Raw genomic sequence first — 18,464 nt, forward strand, 5'->3', positions numbered from 1 at the left:
TTTTTTGGTTTTTTTTTTTTTTTTTGAGACAGGGTTTCCCTGTGTAACAGTCCTAGCTGTCCTGGAACTAGCTCTTGTAGACCAGGCTGGCCTCGAACTCACAGGGAGTGCTGGGATTAAAGGCATGCGCCACCACAGCCCAGCCCTGTTTTGTTATACATAATTTTACTATGTTAAAGTTAAAGCATTCCTTTTTGTTTAAACATAAAAGGGGAAATGGTGTAGGAGGTCCTTCTGTCTGTGTGTTGCTTTTATTGGTTAATGAATAAAGAATTGCTTTGAACCTATGGCAGGGAAGAACAGAACTAGGTGGGGAAAGCTAGGCTGTATGTTAGGAGAAAGAAGGGCAGAGTCAAAGAGAAGCCATGGAGCCACCACCTGAGACAGATGCTGGGAACTTTAGCTGGTAAGTCACTGCCATGTGGTGATACACAGATTAATAGAAATGGATTAAATTAATATAAGAGTTAGCTAATAAGAACTAAAACTAATGGGCCAAGCAGTGATTTAATTAATACAGTTTCTGTGTGATTATTTTAGGTCTAAGCTAACTGGGTGGCCGGGAACCAACAAGCAGCCCCCCTCCAACATCAGAGGACAAATTTTGGGAGTCAGTTCTCTCCTTCGATCATGGGGGTTCCAGGAATTGATCTCAAGTCATCATGTTTGGCATCAGGCACCTTTATCCACCCCACCGAGCTGTCTTTGCTACCCCAGGACAGGACTCTTGAACAAGAACATCAAATTGAGTTGATGAGTTGGAGAAGAAGCAATCTTTATTAAGGATGTGAGCATTTCAGGAGGGAAAAGCAGTTACAAAAACTCTAAAGCCTGGACTTTGTGATAATTGGGATAAAATGCTTATCTTGGTTTTGTGGTGTTGGGGATTGAACATCAGGGACTAAGCACATATTAAATAGCACTTGTGTTGAGTTATAACCTCAGGTTCTGTGATTGGTTTTTGTTTGTTTGGTGGTTTTGGTTTGGTTTGGTTTCGTTTGGTTTTGGTTTTTCGAGACAGGGTTTCTCTGTGTAATAGCCCTGGCTGTCCCAGAACTCATTTTGTAGACCAAGCTGACCTCAAACTCACAGAGATCTGTCTGCCTCTCCTCCTGAGTACTGGGAGTAAAGGCGTGTGCCACCGCCGCCTGGCTCGATGATAAACTGTGGGAGAAATAAACCGTCTCTCTCTCTCTCAGGTTGCTTTGGTTGTGGTGTCTCATCACAGCGATCGTAACCCTCACTAAGACAGTCATCCCCTGTTATCCCACTTCACAAATGGGAAGAGCAACTGGAGGAGGCTGAAAGCAGCGGTGACATGCTGCAGCAGGAAAGCCCAAAGCCTCTGCTCTAAGTTAGGTTGTTCCTCTCAGTAAAGCCTCCCTCGCCTAGCCAAGGCATCACTGCAAGGCGCAGAGGGACTGACTGAAGGCGGAAGAGAAATAAAAACTACCTGTAGCTTTGGCTGACCTGTCTAACTCCACTCTGGTCTGAAAAAGACATTGTCTCAAGGCTGAGGGAAAGAAGCTAAAAAGAGGGAATGTTTTTGACTCCCTGCTGGTGTGGAGTACCTAGAATCCTTCTTTAAAATCTTGGAGACATTTAAAACATACATTTGAGGCATTGGCAGTGGTGGCACACACCTTTACTCTCAGGCAGAGGCAGGCAGATCTCCGAGTTCAAGGCCAGCCTGGTCTACAGAGTGAGTTCCAGGACAGCCAGGCTACACAGAGAAACCTGTCCCAAAAAACCAAAGAGAGAGAGAGGAGAAGAGATGAGATACATCATTCATCAGTTAGCATGAAAAAAAAAATGAGCCTCTGGTTAAAAAAAAAAACTATTTTCAAAAATATTGTTAAGCTCAGCCTAGTGGTGCATGCTTTAATTCCAATGTTCAGTAGAGACAGGGGGATCTCTGTGAGTATGAAACCAGCTTGGTCTATGTGCCAATTTTGAAGGCAGCCAGGGCTACATAGTGAGGCCTTGCCTTAAGAGAGACAGAGAGAAGGAAGATAGCAAAAAAGAACCACCCAACACTGAAAAACAAACAAACAAACAGAAAAGGTTATTAAAATATGGCTGGCCTAAGCATAATTTCATCAGACCCCAGAGCTACATCCTAGGGATGAGTGAATGTGAAACCCTCACGTGCACCGCACGCCAGGCACACAGTACCAGGACTAGGCCCCTGCTTTACTCCTGCATGATCTCTGCATGTCACATGCCCGCATTGGTTCTGCTTTCCTTTCTGTTGTGAAAATAATCAGACGAAAGGCAAGTTAGGGGAGGAAAGGGTTTACTAGGCTTTCGCTTCCAGGGCACTGCCCATCACTGAGGGAAGTCAGGGCGGCAAGAACTCAGGCGGGAGTGTGAAGCAGGAGCCACAGAGGAATGCTGTTTGCTGTCTCGCTTCAGCTACCTTTCCGACATGTTTGAGACAGGCTTTAATTATGTAGACCAGGCTGGCCTCAAACCCAGAGAAATCTGCCTGCCTCTACCTCCGAAGTGCTGAGATTAAAGACATTAAAGACACCAAAACAGGTTTTCCTATTTATACAAGGCCACTTTCCAAGGGGATGGTACCACCCATATTGGGCCAGGTTCTTCCTACTCATTTATCAAGACAAACCCCCACTGCCTTGTTGGCAGGACAGTTTTATCTAGGGTATTGCTCAATAGAGGCTTTCCTTCTCAGATGACTGTTATAGGCTGTGCCAAATTTAACCAGGGGACTGGAGAGACTGCACAGTGCTTACGATTGTTTACTGAGCTTCCAGATGACCTGCCTTTGGTCTCTAGCGCCCACAGCAGACGGCTTACAACTGCCTATATTAATTGCAGCTTCAGGGGACCCGACACTCTCTTCTGGTCTCTGGGATTACCAGAATACACATGACATATACACAAACAGACACATAAATTTTTTTAAAAAGATGTATTTGTTTATTACATACATAGTGTTCTGTCTGCAAGATTGTGGGCACACCAGAAGGCACCAGATCTCATTACAGATGGCTGTGAGGCACCGTGTGATTGTTTGGAATTGAACTCAGGACCTCTGGAAGAGCAGTCAATGCTCTTAACCTCTAGGCATTTCTCCAGTCCCTACATAATTTTTTTTAACAAGTTAACTAGGGCATTATTAGAACCTCTTTCTTAAAATGGGGACTGCAGCAGCCATGTCAAAGAGCTCTGGTGAAACAAGTGAGACCTCAGCAATTGTTGAATAAGGCCTACTCTTAAGGTCTCGCAAAGCCCAGGCCGGCCCTGAACTTACAAAGAATGACCTCAAACTTCTGATCTTCACACCTGCAACTCCCAAGTGCTGGGATTACAGGCATGTTCTACCTGCCACATACCCAATTAATGTAGGCTCTAAGGCTGAAATCCATAGCTTCAAGTACGCTAGGCAAACACTCTACCACAATATCTTACTGTAATGCATATTAAAACCTTCAGCCTGATGCCTGGTGGTGGTGGGCAGTGGTGGGTGGTGGCGCAGGCCTTTAATACCAGCACTCCAGAGACAGAGGCAGGCAGATCTTTGAGTTCAAATCCAGCCTGGTCTTCAGGGCGAGTTCCAGGCAGTCAGGACTACACAGAGAAACCCTGTCTTGAAAACAAACAAACAGGGGCTGGAGAGATGGCTCAGTGGTTAAGAGCATTGCCTGCTCTTCCAAAGGTCCTGAGTTCAATTACCGGCAACCACATGGTGGCTCACAACCATCTGTAATAAGGTGCCCTCTTCTGGCCTGCAGACATACATACACACAGACAGAATATTGTATACATAATAAATAAATAAATAAACAAATAAACAAATAAATATTTGAAAAAAAAAAGAAAAGAAAACGAACAAACAAAAACCTTCAGCCTGAAGTGGTAGTGCGTATATTTAATTTCAACATTCAGGACGCAGAGATAGGCAGAACTCGTGAGCTCCTGGCCAGACTGGTTTCTGCAGCAAGTTTCAGGACAGCCAAGGCTATGTAGAGAGGCCCAATCTCAATCACTCCCCAAAATACCATCCCTAAAACCAAAGCCGAACTTTCAGAGATGGCATATGGGTAGAATTCTTTCCTGTAAAGCATCCTATCTTGGGTCTCCCCGGTTCACTGTTTGTGGTGGGTGTGGGTGTGCATGTGTGCACACATGCACAAACTTGAGTGTGAGTATGGACATGTAGAGGCAATTACCCACGATCAGCTATGGATCTTTAGGACACATCCATCTTTTTTTTTTTTATAAGGCAGTGTTGCTCACTGGCCTGGAACGCATAAGGCAGGTTATATTAGTTGGCCGGTGAGCCCCAAGAATTTGTCTCTACCTTCCAAACACTGGATCACTACACTGGCTTTTTAAAAAACATGGCTTTTCAAGATCAAACTCAGGCTTTGGTTGCAATCACTTTAGCAAATGAGTTATCTCCCCAGCCTTGTGATCTCTTCACACTTTACAGTCCAAGCACTGACTGGAAACCAGTTACCACCTCGGTGAGGGGGTGGAGGGGGTGGGGGGACACGGGGACAGGACAAACCTAAGTTGGGGAGGGGTGGGGGAAGGGGGAGGGAGGAAACCCAGAAGAGTTAAAATGCATTCTTGTTCTCTTTTAATTGAAAACCCTAAAGAAGCACACCCACTTGGAAACTACTTCCTTAATAATTAATTAGTGAGGAAGGAAAGATTGAAGTGGTAAGCTTAAAAACTGTCAAAAAAGGCCTGCTGACCAACATGGAGGAACTCGGTGGCAGTCGAAAATACTTTTAAGAGGTCTTTCAGGTTTCCTGTAGAAAATAAGAAAGAAACGAACATCAGTTATCCCCCCCCTCCCCCAGGTCTTACAAAGAGCACTAGAAGTTCCTAGTTCTCTCTCCTGCAAGACCAGGTGTCACTCTAGCCCATGGGGATCCGAAACTCACAACAAAGCCCAGGCTGGATGCCTGGGATCCTCCTGCCTCTGCCTCCTGAGGGCAAGGAGAACAGGTCAGAGCCACTAGTCTGTTGTTTTTGTTATTTTTTTTTTTTTAGACAGGGTCTCAAGTAGCCCAGGCTGACCTCAGACTGTGTAACCAAGGACAACCATAAACTTTTGATCCTCCTTCCTCCACCTCCCTCATGCCAAGTGACCAAGGACAACCATAAACTTTTGATCCTCCTTCCTCCACCTCCCTCATGCCAAGATTACTGGTACGTAGTCAGTGCTGGTGACTGACCCTGGGGAGTTATGCACACTGGGAGAACACTGTCAGCTGAGCTGCTTCTCAGCTGCTTCCTTTGTTGTCTCCTGTAGCCCAGGCTAGCCTCAAACAGACTATGTAGCCAATAATCTTGAACTTTTAAAAAATCTTTTAATTATTTAAAAAAAAATTACGAGCCAAGCAGCGGTGGTACATGCCTTTAATCCCAGCACGTGGGAGACAACAGCAGGCAAATTTCTGTGAGTTCGAGACCAGCCTGGTGTACAGAGCTAGTTCCAGGACAGGCTACAAAGCCACAGAGAAACCCTGTCTAGAAAAACAAAACAAAATAATAATAATAAACAAAATAAAAATATTTGTGTTTGCCCAAATATACGTCTGTGTATGAAGTGCGTGCAGTCTCCTCGGAGGCCAGAGTGGGTATTAGATCCTCTCGAATTGGGAGTTACAGATGGATATGAGGCACCGGATGTAGGTGGGGGGAACCAATCCTGTGTCCTCTGAAAGAACAGCAAGTGCTTTTAACTGCTGAGCCACCTCCAGTCTCTGACCTTGAACTTCTGACTCCCTCACCTCTTCCCTAGAGCTGAGAGGAGTACAGGTGTGCACCATCATACCTAGTTTTTGTCTCCTGTTTTTTGTTTTTTTTTTTTAAGATTTATTTATTATGTATAGTCTTCTGCCTGCATGTATGCTTGCAGGCCAGAAGAGGGCACCAGATCTCATTACAGGTGGCATGAGACTGGGAATTGAACTCAGGACCTCTGGAAGAGCAGTCAGTGCTCTTAACCTCTGAGGCATCTCTCCAGCCTTTGTCTCCTGTTTTGTTGTTGTTTTTTTTTTTTTTTTTGTCAACTCGACACATACTAGGGTCATCTGGGAAGACAGAGGTATCAGATTGGCCTGTGGGGGCATTTTCTCAATTAATGGTTGATATGGGAGAGGCCAGCCCACTGTAGGCAGAATCACCAGGGCAAGGGTACTGGGAGATAGAAGAAAGGCAAGTGAACATGGACCTCTAAGGACTGCGCTTCAGTTCCTGCCTTTGGGTCCCAGCCCTGACCTCCTCTTTAAACTGAAAGAAACCCTTTCCTGCCCAAGGTGCTTTGGTCTTGGTCAAGGTGTCTGTCACAGCAATAGAAAGCAAACAAGGAGGAACTGTTTTGTTTGGAGACATCGCCTCACACTGTGTCCCTGTGTGGTTGGCCTCCAACTCCAGCAGTAGTCTCTGGAGCACTGGGATAGCTTATAGGGGTAAGCTGCCCTGACTGCCGGGATAGACTTGAGACTTATTGTGGCATTTCTGAGCGAGGCCTTTCTCACCGAACTGCAAACTGCCAAAGCATAATCTTTCACTAGCAGCCAGGAGACACCTGGGAGGGGTCGGGTACAGTTCCAACTAACGCGGGAAGTCTTGGAAGGGTGTGAGAGATGAACGAACGTGGTGGCACAGACCCGTAATCTCAAGGCTGCAGAGGTTGAGGATTGTCACAAATACCATGCCAGCCTGAACTACACTGGGCCGCATCACTAAAACAACACAGCATGTGACCATGGCCCATGGTTGAAATTTCAGCATTTGGAGGGGATCGGTGGAGGCTGAGGAGTTCCAGGCCAGTTTAGGAGACATGAGACCACTGTGTCAGAAAATAAAAAAATAAAGGCCAGGCAGTGGGGGCGCAAGCCTTTAATCCCAGCACTCGGGAGGCAGAGGCAGATGGATCTCTGTGAGTTTGAGGTCACCCTGGTCTACAGAGTGAGTTCCTGGACAGCCAGGACTACACAGGGAAACCCTGTCTCGAAATACCAGAAAATAAAAATAAAACTATTAAAAAGGAGGGCTGGAGAGATGGCTCAGTGGTTAAGAGCACTGGCTGCTCTTCCAGATGTCCTGAGTTCAATTCCCAGCAACCACAAGGTGGCTCGCAACCATCTATAATTGACTCTGATGTCCTCTTCTGGCCTGCCAGCATACATGTAGAGCATTCATACATAAAATATAAATATAAAAAAAGAAAAGAAAAACCATTTTAAAAAAGAGAGAGAGAAAGAGCTAGGCATTGTTGCACTTGTCTCATCATCCTAGCTCTTGAAAGCTGGCGACGGGGCGATCTGAAGTTCAAGGTAATCCTCCACTACACAGGGAATTCGAGACCAGCTTGAGATAATAGGCGATTCTGCTTCCTACCCCCCACCAACGGGCTCTGCCTGCCCATACCCTCTCAGGGCAGGCGCGTGCGCGGCCGCGGTTGCAGCTGGCGTTGGCGCCGCTTGCGCTGCGCGTTGATCAGGATCTGCACCACCTTGCGCTCGTGGCCGCCGGGCACCGGGTGGTTGGTGCGCAGTTGCTGCTCGCGCCGCGTCCGGCCCTTGCTGCGGCCAGCTCCGGAGGCCGGGAAGTCACGCAGGTAGTAGTAGTCCAGGCAGTCGTACAGCTCGTCGTCGAAGCCCGCAATGGGCAGCGCCTCCGGCGGCGGCGGGCGCACTCGAGCCCGTGGGCGGGAGGCGGAAGGACGAGCTGGCGGGTCCATCACGCCGCTGCGCTCCGCCCGCCGCCGCCGATGGCTGCTCAGGCCGGAAGGCCCCGCCCAATGCTCCTATTGGCTCCGCTCTAGGGGTGAGCCCTGTGACCTCACAGAGGGGCGTGGCTTCCGCCGACGCTTCTTTGTTACCGATTGAAAATCCTAAATGTTGCCGGTGGCGCACGCCTTTAATCCCAGCACTCGGGAGGCAGAGGCGGGTCTCTGTGTAGTTCGAGACCAGCCTGGTCTACAGAGCTAGTTCCAGGACAGGCTCCAAAGCCACAGAGAAACCCTGTCTCGAAAAAAAAAAAAAAATCCTAAGTGTTCCTGTGGGACGGTATTGTTAACTATAAACCTTCAGGTGCTGTTGGTAAAAAAAACCTGAAGGGATGGAACGAGGGAATGTGGCTCAGTGGGTGGAGTGCTTACCTAGCATGAACGAAGCCCTGGGTTCCACCCCAGCACTATATAAATCTAGTGTGGTTGGGTACACCTGTAATTCCAGCACGGAGATAAAAGATGGGGGTCCTTCCGGCCGAATGTATTGGCTAGCTCAGTTTGGGTTTATTTTTGCAAAAGGAAATAGGCTTGCGGAATTACTTTCGCTTGGTTCGTGCGTTTATGTGACATGATTATTGTCTTCAACGTTACTTTTTCATTGTTATAGCCAAATACTGGGCAAGAATCAGTTTAGAAGAGGGTGTGTTTTGGCTCACAGTTTGAGAATACCTACAATCAGATGGGAAGGCATAGTGGACAGGATCATGAGGCTACTTGTTCATACCTGCATTGATCAATCAGGAAGAAAGGGGAATTCTAGCGCCTTGTTCGCTTTCTTCCCCCCCTCCATTTTGAGTCCCCAGCCCAATGGATGGTGTGATCTACATTCAGTGTGGGTTGCCCCTTCTCAAGTCTATAATCTCTGGAAACTTCCTCAACGGATACACCCAAAAGCATGCCTCATAAATTGAGAAGACAGACCGACTGACCATCCCAAGCTGGAACGGAGGGACTGGATAGTTTGTTTTTGTTGTTGTTTTTGGCTTTTCAAGGCAGGGTTCCTCTGTTGTAGCTTTGGAGCCTGTCCTGGAATTAACTCTGTAGACCAGGCTGGCCTCAAACTCAGAGACTCACCTGCCTCTGCTTCCCAAGTGTTGGGATTAGAGGAGTGTGTGCACCACCACAGCCAGCTAAGAGCATTTATTATTCAAACACAAGGACTTGAGTTTGGGTTCCCAGCATGCACATAAAAAGCCAGGTGTGGCTGCATAGGCCTTTCCCCTCACCCAGGTGAGACTCAGCGGGGCTTGCTGGCCAGCCAGTCTAGCCTAAACAGGACAGATTCAGTGAGAGACCCTATCTCCACGGAATAGGAAGAGCAATAGAGGAAAACACTCAACATCCTCCATCACTGTGTGTACGAATGGATGGAACATAAGAGCATGTGTGCATGTATGCGTGTGCTTCCACACACACATACAGAACCAAGCAAGAACAAAAGCCACTTTTATTTTAAAGTAGCTGTTCAAGGGCTAGCAAGACGGCTCAACAGATAGCACTTCTACAGAGATCTGATGACCAGAACTCCATTCCCCAGACCCCACAAGGTGGCAGGAAGGACAGGTGGACATGGACATACTATCTCCCTCTCTCTCTCATTTACTGTGAGTGGTAGTTTGATTTGAATAGCTGGTAACAGTGCTTGGAGAGGTTTAGGAGGTATGGCTTTGGGGATATCGTATCACTGGAAGTGGCTTATTTTTTCGAGATAGGGTTTCTCAGTGTAGGCTCGGGGGTCCTGGTACTCATTCTCTAGACCAGGCTGGCCTCAAACTCATAGAGATCGCCCTGCCTCTGCATCCCAAGTGCTGGGATTAAGGGCATGAGCCACCAATGCCTGGAATAGAAAGGTTTTTTTTTAATTTTTTTTAAATATTTTTTTTATTTATTACATATACAATATTCTGTGTGTATGCCTGCAGGCCAGAAGAGGGCACCAGACCTCATTACAGATGGTTGTGAGCCACCATGTGGTTGCTGGGAATTGAACTCAGGACCTTTGGAAGAGCAGGCAATGCTCTTAACCACTAAGCCATCTCTCCAGCCCAGAAAGTTTTTTTTTTCTTTTTTAAAAAAAAGTATTTTGTTTGAGCTGGGCAGTGGTGGCGCACGCCTTTAATCACAGCACTTGGGAGACAGAGGCAGGAGGATCTCTGTGAGTTCGAGGCCAGTCTGGTCTACAAGAGCTAGTTCCAGGACAGGCTTCAAAGCTACAGAGAAACCCTGTCTCGAAAAACAAACAATAAAAAGAAGAAGAAGATTTAGTTGTTTATGTGTATCAGTGTTTTGCCTGCATGTGTATATGTGTACCACATGCATGCCTGGTACCAGGGGATGGTGACCAAAACACTGATACACATAAATAAATCTTACTTTTTAAATAAATAAAAAAAAAGCCCTACAGACTTTCCTACAGGCAATCTGATGGAAGTATTTTCAAAAATCAGATCCCCTGAAACTGTTAATTATGCATCAAGTCTTCTCGACCCTCCTATTGCTGTGACCCTTTAACACAGTTCCTCATGTTGTGATGACCCAACAATAAAATTATTTCATTGCTACTTCATAACTGTAACTTTGCTACTGTTATGACTTGTAATGTAAACATCTGATATGTAGGATTTATTTTCCTTTCTTTTTTCGTTTTTTTCCAGACAAAATTTCTCTGTGTAGCCATGGCTGTCCTGGAACTCACTTTGTAGGCCAGGCTGGCCTAGATCTCACAGAGATCCACCTGCCTCTGCCTCCCAAGTGCTGGGATTTAAGGCATGCACCACCACCACTATCTGGCATAGAATTTATTTTCACTGCTACAAATTGAACATTATTAAAGCATAGTGATTAATTCTCCAAAAAAAGTATGTATTTATTGTTAAATATTTATTTCCAGTTATAAATAATGAAATTTTGTCTTGAATCATGGTGTAGTATCACGGGTCTTTTTTTTTTGTGTGTGTATACAGTGTTCTGCCTGCATGTATGCCTGCAGGCCAGAAGAGGGCACCAGATCTCATTATTGATGGCTGTAGCCACCATGTGGTTGCTGGGAATTGAACTCAGGAATTAACTCAGCCAGTGGTCTTAACCTCGAAGCCACCTCTCCTGGGTAACAGTCTTAATATAACATCAGTACCTGGGTAGTGACTTTAATTCCAGCTCTTGGGAGGTAGAGATAGGAGGATCTCTATGAGTTCAAGGTCAGCATGGTATACAATGCAAGTTCCAGGACAGCCAGGCTACACAGACAAACCCTATCTCCCAAAGAAACAAAATAAAGAACAAAAAACGAAACCCAGAACAATTTGCTACATTTTGCAACAGTATCTGTAAAATGCCAACTTCAGCCAGGCAGTGGTGGTGCACACCTTTAATCCCAGCACTTGGGAGGCAGAGACAGGTGGACCTCTATGAGTTCAAGGCCAGCCTGGTCCACAGAGCCAGTTCCAGGATGGACTCCGGACTCCAAAGCCACAGAGAAAGCCTGTCTCAAAAAACAAAAACAAAAAAAAAAAAACAAAACAAACAAACAAACACACACACATTAAAAAGCAAAAAGTCAACACCAACATCAGTGTGAAGGTTGAGATTGCTTCTTTCTCACTAGATCAGAAATTCTCGGGGCAGTCTTTGCAAGAGCACAACGGAGATCATTTTCCACAGCGAGCCTCCGTCTGTATTTGGACTTGATAACCAACAAGTTGGAAAACCCTGTCTCACAAAGATATGTTGTTGGAAATGGAAGGAGGAGGCGCAACACGGTCTCAGACAGAACAGGGTAGGACTGCAAACACTTGACCCAGAACCGAGTAAGTGGCAACACAGAGAAGTCAGCTCTCGCTGCTTCGCTGTTAATAAGTCTGACAAATTCCTCTTGTGCCGTCTCAGGGACATCTTCAACTCTGACTGTGAACGGGCTTCTAGCAAGGGCAAATGGGACGGCAGGTAGACTTGGAACGTACCAGGAAATTTCTTCCGCAAGCACGTGCAAGTGCTCTTTCACGGAAATGATCACTGAAGTCCTTCCGGACGGTTTAATGTCATGTTCCTCAAAGAAAGCAGAGAGGGTAGGCAACATGTGTGTTTTATTTTCTTCCAGCTCTTTTTGCCAAAGCCGAAGCTTCATTTGGAATGACTGGATCTTTTCAGACAAATCGAGGCATGTTGCATTTGGTCCTTGCAGTGATAAACTTAATTCGCGCAAGACAACAAAGATGTCAACCAAGTAAGCTATTTTCTGCAATTCACATTGATCACTGAAAAGTGCTACGAACTGTGGTCTTGCTTTCTGACTAAAAAATATTCTGAGCTCATCACGAAGCTCAAAAACACATTTTAAAACGGTTCCTTTGGACAACCACCTCCCTTCGGTGTGAAATAGCAGAGCTTTGTTGGGTGCGTCAAACTCGTTGCACAGTTGTGAAAACAGTCGACTGTTTAACGTGCTCGCCTTGACAAGATTGACAGAACCGACGATGCTTTGCATGACTTCTTTTAAGTCTTGCGGCAGTGTCTTCATTGCTAACGCATGCAGATGAACCATACAGTGAGTTCCGATGACTTCCGGCGACTCGTTCAGGACCAAACGCTGAAATCCAGACTGACATCCTAGCATAGCCGGAGCACCGTCGGTGCAAACCCCACAGACCATTTCCCACGAGAGCTTGTGCTCCTTCAGAAATGAACCAACTCTGTCAAATACATCATGTGCAGTGGCTGTTGTTTCAAGAGGTTTGCAAAAGAGGAATTCATCTTTGAAGTCGCCGTCGTTAATGTACTTCACGTAAACCAGTAACTGGGAACAGTTTGCGATGTCTGTAGATTCATCGAGCTGGATACTGAATATTGGAAGTGGAGCAGATTTAATTTCCTGGATGACCTGGTTAAGAATATCGGCAGACATGTCATTTATTCTTCTGCGGACAGTGTCGTTAGACAGGGAAACAGCGCTCAGCTGCATACCAAATTCCTTTCCGATCAGAACTCGAACACTGTCTTTGGCCGCTGGCAACAGTAAATCCTCAGCAAAGCTGTGAGGCTTCATAGTCCTGGCGATTCTGAGCGCCACCAAGTAGGAAAACTCAACGGCTATGACATTCTGTTTGGGGTATTTGCTGCCAGTGTCAAGCCTGGCTTTCTTGAGCTCATCAGCTTTGCTTCTAAAATAGTTGATATCCTTGTCGGCAAAGCTCAGGTGCTTGCTGTCAAAATGGCGTTTCAGTTTGTTTGGCTTCATAGACTCCGCCGAGAGAACGTCCCCACAAATAACACACTGCGGTTTCTCAACGCCTGCTGTCGTTTTTGAGGTAAAACCATACCGTAAGAATTCTTCACTGTATCTTCTGTTCTTAACCTTCTTCTCTACACGGTCCACTCTTGGGGGATGGCCCTCTAATGAAAATAATACACAACAGTAGCTTTAATAACACAAAAGATGACCAAGTGGTGGTGGCGCACGCCCTTAATCTCAGCACCCAGAGGCAGAGGCAGTTGAATCTCTATGAGTTCAAGGCCAGCCTGGTCTACAAGAGCTAGTTCCAGGACAGCTGTTACACAGAGAAACCCTGTCTTAAAAACAAACAAACAAACAAATAGTTCCCATAATCCATACTTTTTTTCTACAGTAGTTGATAACTTTACAGTACATGATTTGACACTTACCCGGTAATTATAATTCATGAAGTGTTGTTTGCTGCTTTCAACACTGTAGCTGCTTGCGACACATGTGTGCCTGGTCTGCATAACTATATTTTGGCACCAACCCTGTCACATACACCTGCATTTGCACAGGGTGTATGTGATGGGGTCGGCACAATGATGTCATCACTGGTACCCCTATGTGGACTTATCTGCATGTAGGCAGCCCAGCCCGGAGACGACGGCAGAGCAGGGAATCAGTACCAAAGATGATCACAAATATGAATTTCCCATGTCCTAGATGACCCCAAAGGGGTCACGACAACTCGCAGGTTGAGAACAGTCACCCAACAGGGGTGAGGACTATCAATCTCTCTGAGCAGATGATGGGTCACCTACCATTTGCAATTCTGTACTGCCACAACACCTCATTGAAGCCCTCGCAGAGCTTGACGTCACTCTGGTTCTGGGCACACTCCAGAAACTGTTTGATCTCAAGAAAGCAAGGTCCAGGAGACTCCTGGGCCAGCAGCTGGGCTCCCCGGGGCTCCTGCCAAGACACAACATTAGGTACTCCTGAGAAAGTATAGGTGCACACAACAAAAGTAGCATTCACAGACTCTTAGCTGGGGAAACAACTATAAAAAGGTGAAAACTTAGTTATCCATCCAGTAATATGGTAATGAAAACCATTTAAAGGCAGAAAGCAAAACAAAAAACGTTAAGGTTAAAAACCAAAGATACCCTCCAATTCAGAAAACAAACAAATGGCACACCAGGCCATCGGAGTAGGAACGAGGGAGTGGTTCTGCGAAGCTTTGCTCAGTATACACAAGCTATGGACTTCACCCCAACACTGTAAATATAAAATCAATACATTAAAATCTGGCTAGGGAAGCTGGGGATGGCAGTGTACACCTTTAATCCCTGCACTCAGGAGGCAGAGGCAGGCAGGTCTCTGACTAAGAGTACCTTTACAAAGCCAGGTCCAGGACAGCCTACACAAAGAAATTGTGTCTTGGAAAACAACAACAACAAAAACACAAAACCAAAACAACAAACCAGGGTAGGAATCCAATAATAAGTCTGTCTAGTTTACCTTGGGTTTGAACCCCAGAATCACAAATAGAAACACAAAAAAGTGAACCACTCTAACTGGACAGTGGTGGCACACATCTTTAATCCCATCACTTGGGAGACAGAGGCAGGTGGATCTCTGTGAATTCGAGGCCAACCTGGTCTACAAGAGCTAGTTCCAGGACAGGTTCCAAAGCTACAGAGAAACCCTGTCTCAGAAAAAAAAAAAAATACAGTGACACATTCTTAAGGAAAAATAGGACTGTTATTGGAGAGATGGACAAGAACTTTAGCTACACCACCTTTCAAGAGATTACATGTTCCTTAGTACACACAAAATCCACAGATCCAAAAGAGGGCAAAAACTATCAGGTCAGGGGTCACAGGCCTTGAACAGGACTTGTGATTATTTAACAGAGACTGAACTGAAAGGCCAGGCCTCATGGCTGTAACTCCAATGCTTGAGAAGCCAACCAAGTAGACAGCTACAAGCTTGGAGCCAGCATCGGTCACACACTGAAGACGCTGTCTCCAAGTGAAGCATAGGAATCCAGTGTAGCCAAGATAAACTCTTAAAGCCAAGGCAGGATTGCCATAAAGTCAAGGTCAGCTTGAGTCAGATTCTCTCAAAATCACAAATCACCTAGAGGGAAAATGGCCATCTAACCAGTAAGTTGGGCTAGACTGTGACAATTCCAGTCTGCTCTACTTACTGGTGCTCGCCTAAGGGTCTAACTCAAACCACACTATGTGTGTGATGCTCGCACACGAGTGTGTGGATGGGTGTGCCCACAGGAGCCCAACATTCTCCATCCTACTGCCCTGAGACAGAGCTCTCACTGAAACCCGTCACTTCATCTCAACCGCCAGCTGCCAAGCTGTGGATCTGCTCATCTCCCTCCACAATGCAGGAGATGCAGGTATGCATGACTATGCCGGACTCTGTGGGTTCAAGGGCTTTGAACTCAGGTCCGCAAGGCTTCAGAGTAAGTGCTCACTCACTGAACCATACCCCAGCAAACCCCTACTTTAAAGGGGGTGGGGAAGCACCACTTTGTACTGCACTCCTAAAATTAAACACAGGGCACTACGTAAAAGATGTTTACCAGCTGCCAAGTTCTCTCACAAGACACAAGCACACAGAGGAAAAGCGGCCCCAGATCCTACCTGGTAAGTGATGTCAGGCCTCGCAGGCTCAGCACTGCCACCTCCACTGAAGGCCCCAGTGACGGCATGACCCAGGGTGTGGCCCACTGCAGAGCCCACAGCCACACCAGCTGCAGTGGTCGCCATCTGGGCCATCAGGCCTGGCTGCCGGGGTGCAGCAGCAGGTGAGCCAACTGCAGATGGTGCAGTCGCTGTTGCTGGAGGATGAGCTGCAGGCGCTTGTCTGGGAGCAGGTCTCATCTGAGGGGCCCGGCTAGGAAAGAAAAGAACCAAACTCATCAGTTCCCAGTTCCAAATGGCTCTGGAAGTTACTGAAGAAGTGAACCAAGCCAGGTTCTGAGGCACACACCTGTAATGACAGCACCGGGATGGAAGAGACAGAAAAATCAACAGGCCAAGGTCACCCTACACAGTCATTTCTCCTTCTTCTACATTATTATTTTTTCAAAGAATAAAAACTTCAACACTGCCCTCTTTTCTTCCCCCCTCCCATATGCCCCTCCTTGACTGACTGCAAACTTTTTTTCATTAACTGTTATTAGATGCGTATATGTGTATACACATACATTCTTTTTGTTTGTTTTTGGTTTTTTAAGACAGGGTCTCTTTGTAGCTTTGGAGCCTGTCCTGGAACTCTCTCTGCAGACCAGGCTGGCCTTGAACTCCTGCTCTGGGCAATCCTCAGGTGCTGGTAGCTCCTGCTATAGGCTGAGCCTTCGGGTTTTCACCATACTTTGGCATATCTACTGTCATCCTTGTTCTACAGCGTGATTTTAAAGGATATTCTCCTCTCAAAAAATAAAAACAGGGCTGGAGAGATGGCTCAGAGGTTAAGAGCATTGCCTGTTCTTCCAAAGGTGCTGAGTTCAATTCCCAGCAACCCCATGGTGGCTCACAACCATCTGTAATGGAGTCTGGTGCCCTCTTCCGGTGTGCAGGCATACACACAGACAGAATATTGTATACATAATAAATAAATAAATATTAAAAAAACAAATAAAAACAAAAACAACCAACCAAAAATCAAATAAATGCCCTAGCAAAAACAAGAGCGAGCGCTACTTAGGAATCCTATACCAGCCTCACCCAGCACTGGGATTACAAGCATTTTCATCCTGCCTTGCTCATTTTAAATCTATCTTATTTTATGATTGTTTACATGCATGTATGTCTGTGTACCACCTGCATGCCAGAAGAAGCCTTTAGATCACCTGGACCTAGAGTTACAGATGGTTTTGAGGGGTCATGTGGGTGCTGGGCATCAAACCTGTGTCCTCTGGAAGGTCACTCAGTTCTCTTAACTGTAAAGACAACTTTCCAGCCTCCTTTTACATCTCTAAAACATCATACCAAACCCACGCAGGAAGGCTACCGAAACTGTTTCCAATTGCTGCATATAAACATTGATGTACCTCTTTAATCTTCTGTTAAGGTTTTAACAACCAAGCATATACTATTTTGTCCTCTTTGTAACGATTTTCATGTATCCACATGGCTCACAGTATCTTTTTAAAAAGTTATTACAATACTTCATAAAATCATAAACATTAAGAGTTAGAAAGGGGGGCTGGAGAGATGGCTCAGTGGTTGCATTGCCTGCTCTTCCAAAGGTCCTGAGTTCAATTCCCAGCAACCACATGGTAGCTCACAACCATCTGTAATGAGGTCTGGTGCCCTCTTCTGGTGTGCAGGCATACACACAGACAGAATATTGTATACATAATAAATAAATAAGTATTTTATAAAAAAAAAAAGAGTTAGAAAGGGCTGTGGTGGTGCACTTTAATCCCAGCACTCATCAGGCAGAGGCAGGAGGATCTCTGAGTTCACAGCCAGCCTGGTCTATAGGGTGAGTTCCAAGACAACAAATGCCACACAGAGAAACCCTGTCTTAAAACAAAACAAAACAAAAAAAGTTAAAAAGTAAGATGGAGAGATTGCTAAGACTTGCACACTGTTCTTCCACAGAGCACAAGTTCAGTTCCCAGCAACTCTTAACTGCCAACAGTGAAACTCAGATCTAAGCCACCTGACACCTCTGGCCTTCCAAGGCTCACATCCCTGCTTCATTTGCACACACCCATTCATAAGCAATAACAGCCTGAATGATTATTCAAATATTAAACAGCTGCTGCTTGTACAACAGTATTCCAAGCTGGGTAGTGGTGGCCTATGTCTTTAATCCCAATACTCAGGAGGCAGAGACGGCAGATCTCTGTAAACACAAGGCTGTTCCAGTACACAGAGTGAGTTTTAGGACAGCAAGAACTAGAGAGGGAGCAAACGGCTTTCATTTTATTACTCTATCAGTTTCAAATTAAATGTCATCGGATTAAAGAAGAAATATCATACAGCTATCGCCATAGAATCTAGTGCATCTCAGCCTTCCTAATGCTTTGACGTTTTAATACAGTTCCTCATGTTGTGGTGACCCCCCCAAAATAAAATTATTTTTGTTGCTACTTCATAACTATAATTTTGCTACTGTTACGATTGCAATGTATATATGTTTGGAGACAGAAGCTGGCTAACCGGGTCCTGACTCAAAGGTTAAGAATGGTTGCCAAGGTGTACTGAAACTTTAGGACAATTAAGGAGTCTTCCTAACCTAGCTAACTTCTGAAATAAGATTCAGAGCTTGGGGGGAGGGGAGATGGCTGATGAAATGTCTTACTGGAGAGTGGGGCTTGCTGCCAAGCCTGACAACCTGAGTTCGAATCCTGGAATCTACAAGATGAAAGGAAACAACTAATTTCCACCAGATGCCCTCAACCTTCACACAGGCTCCAAGGTACACACGCACACA

The 18,464-nt window shown here is 45.9% G+C and overlaps 2 protein-coding genes across 3 annotated transcripts in view; both read right to left on the reverse strand.

Moving 5' to 3' along the window:
- Positions 1 to 2,504: 2,504 nt before the first annotated feature.
- On the reverse strand, positions 2,505 to 7,760 carry Nupr2 (nuclear protein 2, transcriptional regulator). The gene is made up of 2 exons (XM_050146662.1): positions 7,417 to 7,760; positions 2,505 to 4,784 (listed from the first exon to the last, which is right to left on the reverse strand). Exon 1 carries the CDS (start codon positions 7,727 to 7,729, stop codon positions 7,421 to 7,423), a length of 309 nt encoding a protein of 102 aa, XP_050002619.1. The 5' UTR covers positions 7,730 to 7,760; the 3' UTR covers positions 2,505 to 4,784; positions 7,417 to 7,420.
- Positions 7,761 to 10,641: 2,881 nt separating this feature from the next.
- LOC126504222 (zinc finger BED domain-containing protein 5-like) overlaps positions 10,642 to 18,464 on the reverse strand; it is a 29,138-nt gene continuing 21,315 nt past the window's right edge. For both annotated transcript variants that reach the window (XM_050146396.1, XM_050146395.1), the window contains 3 exons: positions 15,659 to 15,911; positions 13,814 to 13,964; positions 10,642 to 13,168 (listed from right to left, as the gene is read on the reverse strand). In XM_050146396.1, the coding sequence (XP_050002353.1) occupies positions 11,349 to 13,168; positions 13,814 to 13,964; positions 15,659 to 15,898 (2,211 nt within the window). In that variant the 5' untranslated portion in view covers positions 15,899 to 15,911 and the 3' untranslated portion in view covers positions 10,642 to 11,348. The remainder of the gene's footprint in view (positions 13,169 to 13,813; positions 13,965 to 15,658; positions 15,912 to 18,464) is intronic.

This window comes from Alexandromys fortis, unplaced genomic scaffold (assembly GCF_014885135.2).
Source record: "Alexandromys fortis isolate MF-2015 unplaced genomic scaffold, M_Fortis_MF-2015_v1.1 scaffold_56, whole genome shotgun sequence".
Taxonomy (NCBI): Eukaryota; Metazoa; Chordata; class Mammalia; order Rodentia; family Cricetidae; genus Alexandromys; species Alexandromys fortis.

Coding starts and splice junctions, on each gene's coding strand:
- Nupr2 (XM_050146662.1), bottom strand. CDS start 7,729: ATGGACCCGCCAGCTCGTCCTTCCGCCTCCCGCCCACGGGCTCGAGTG.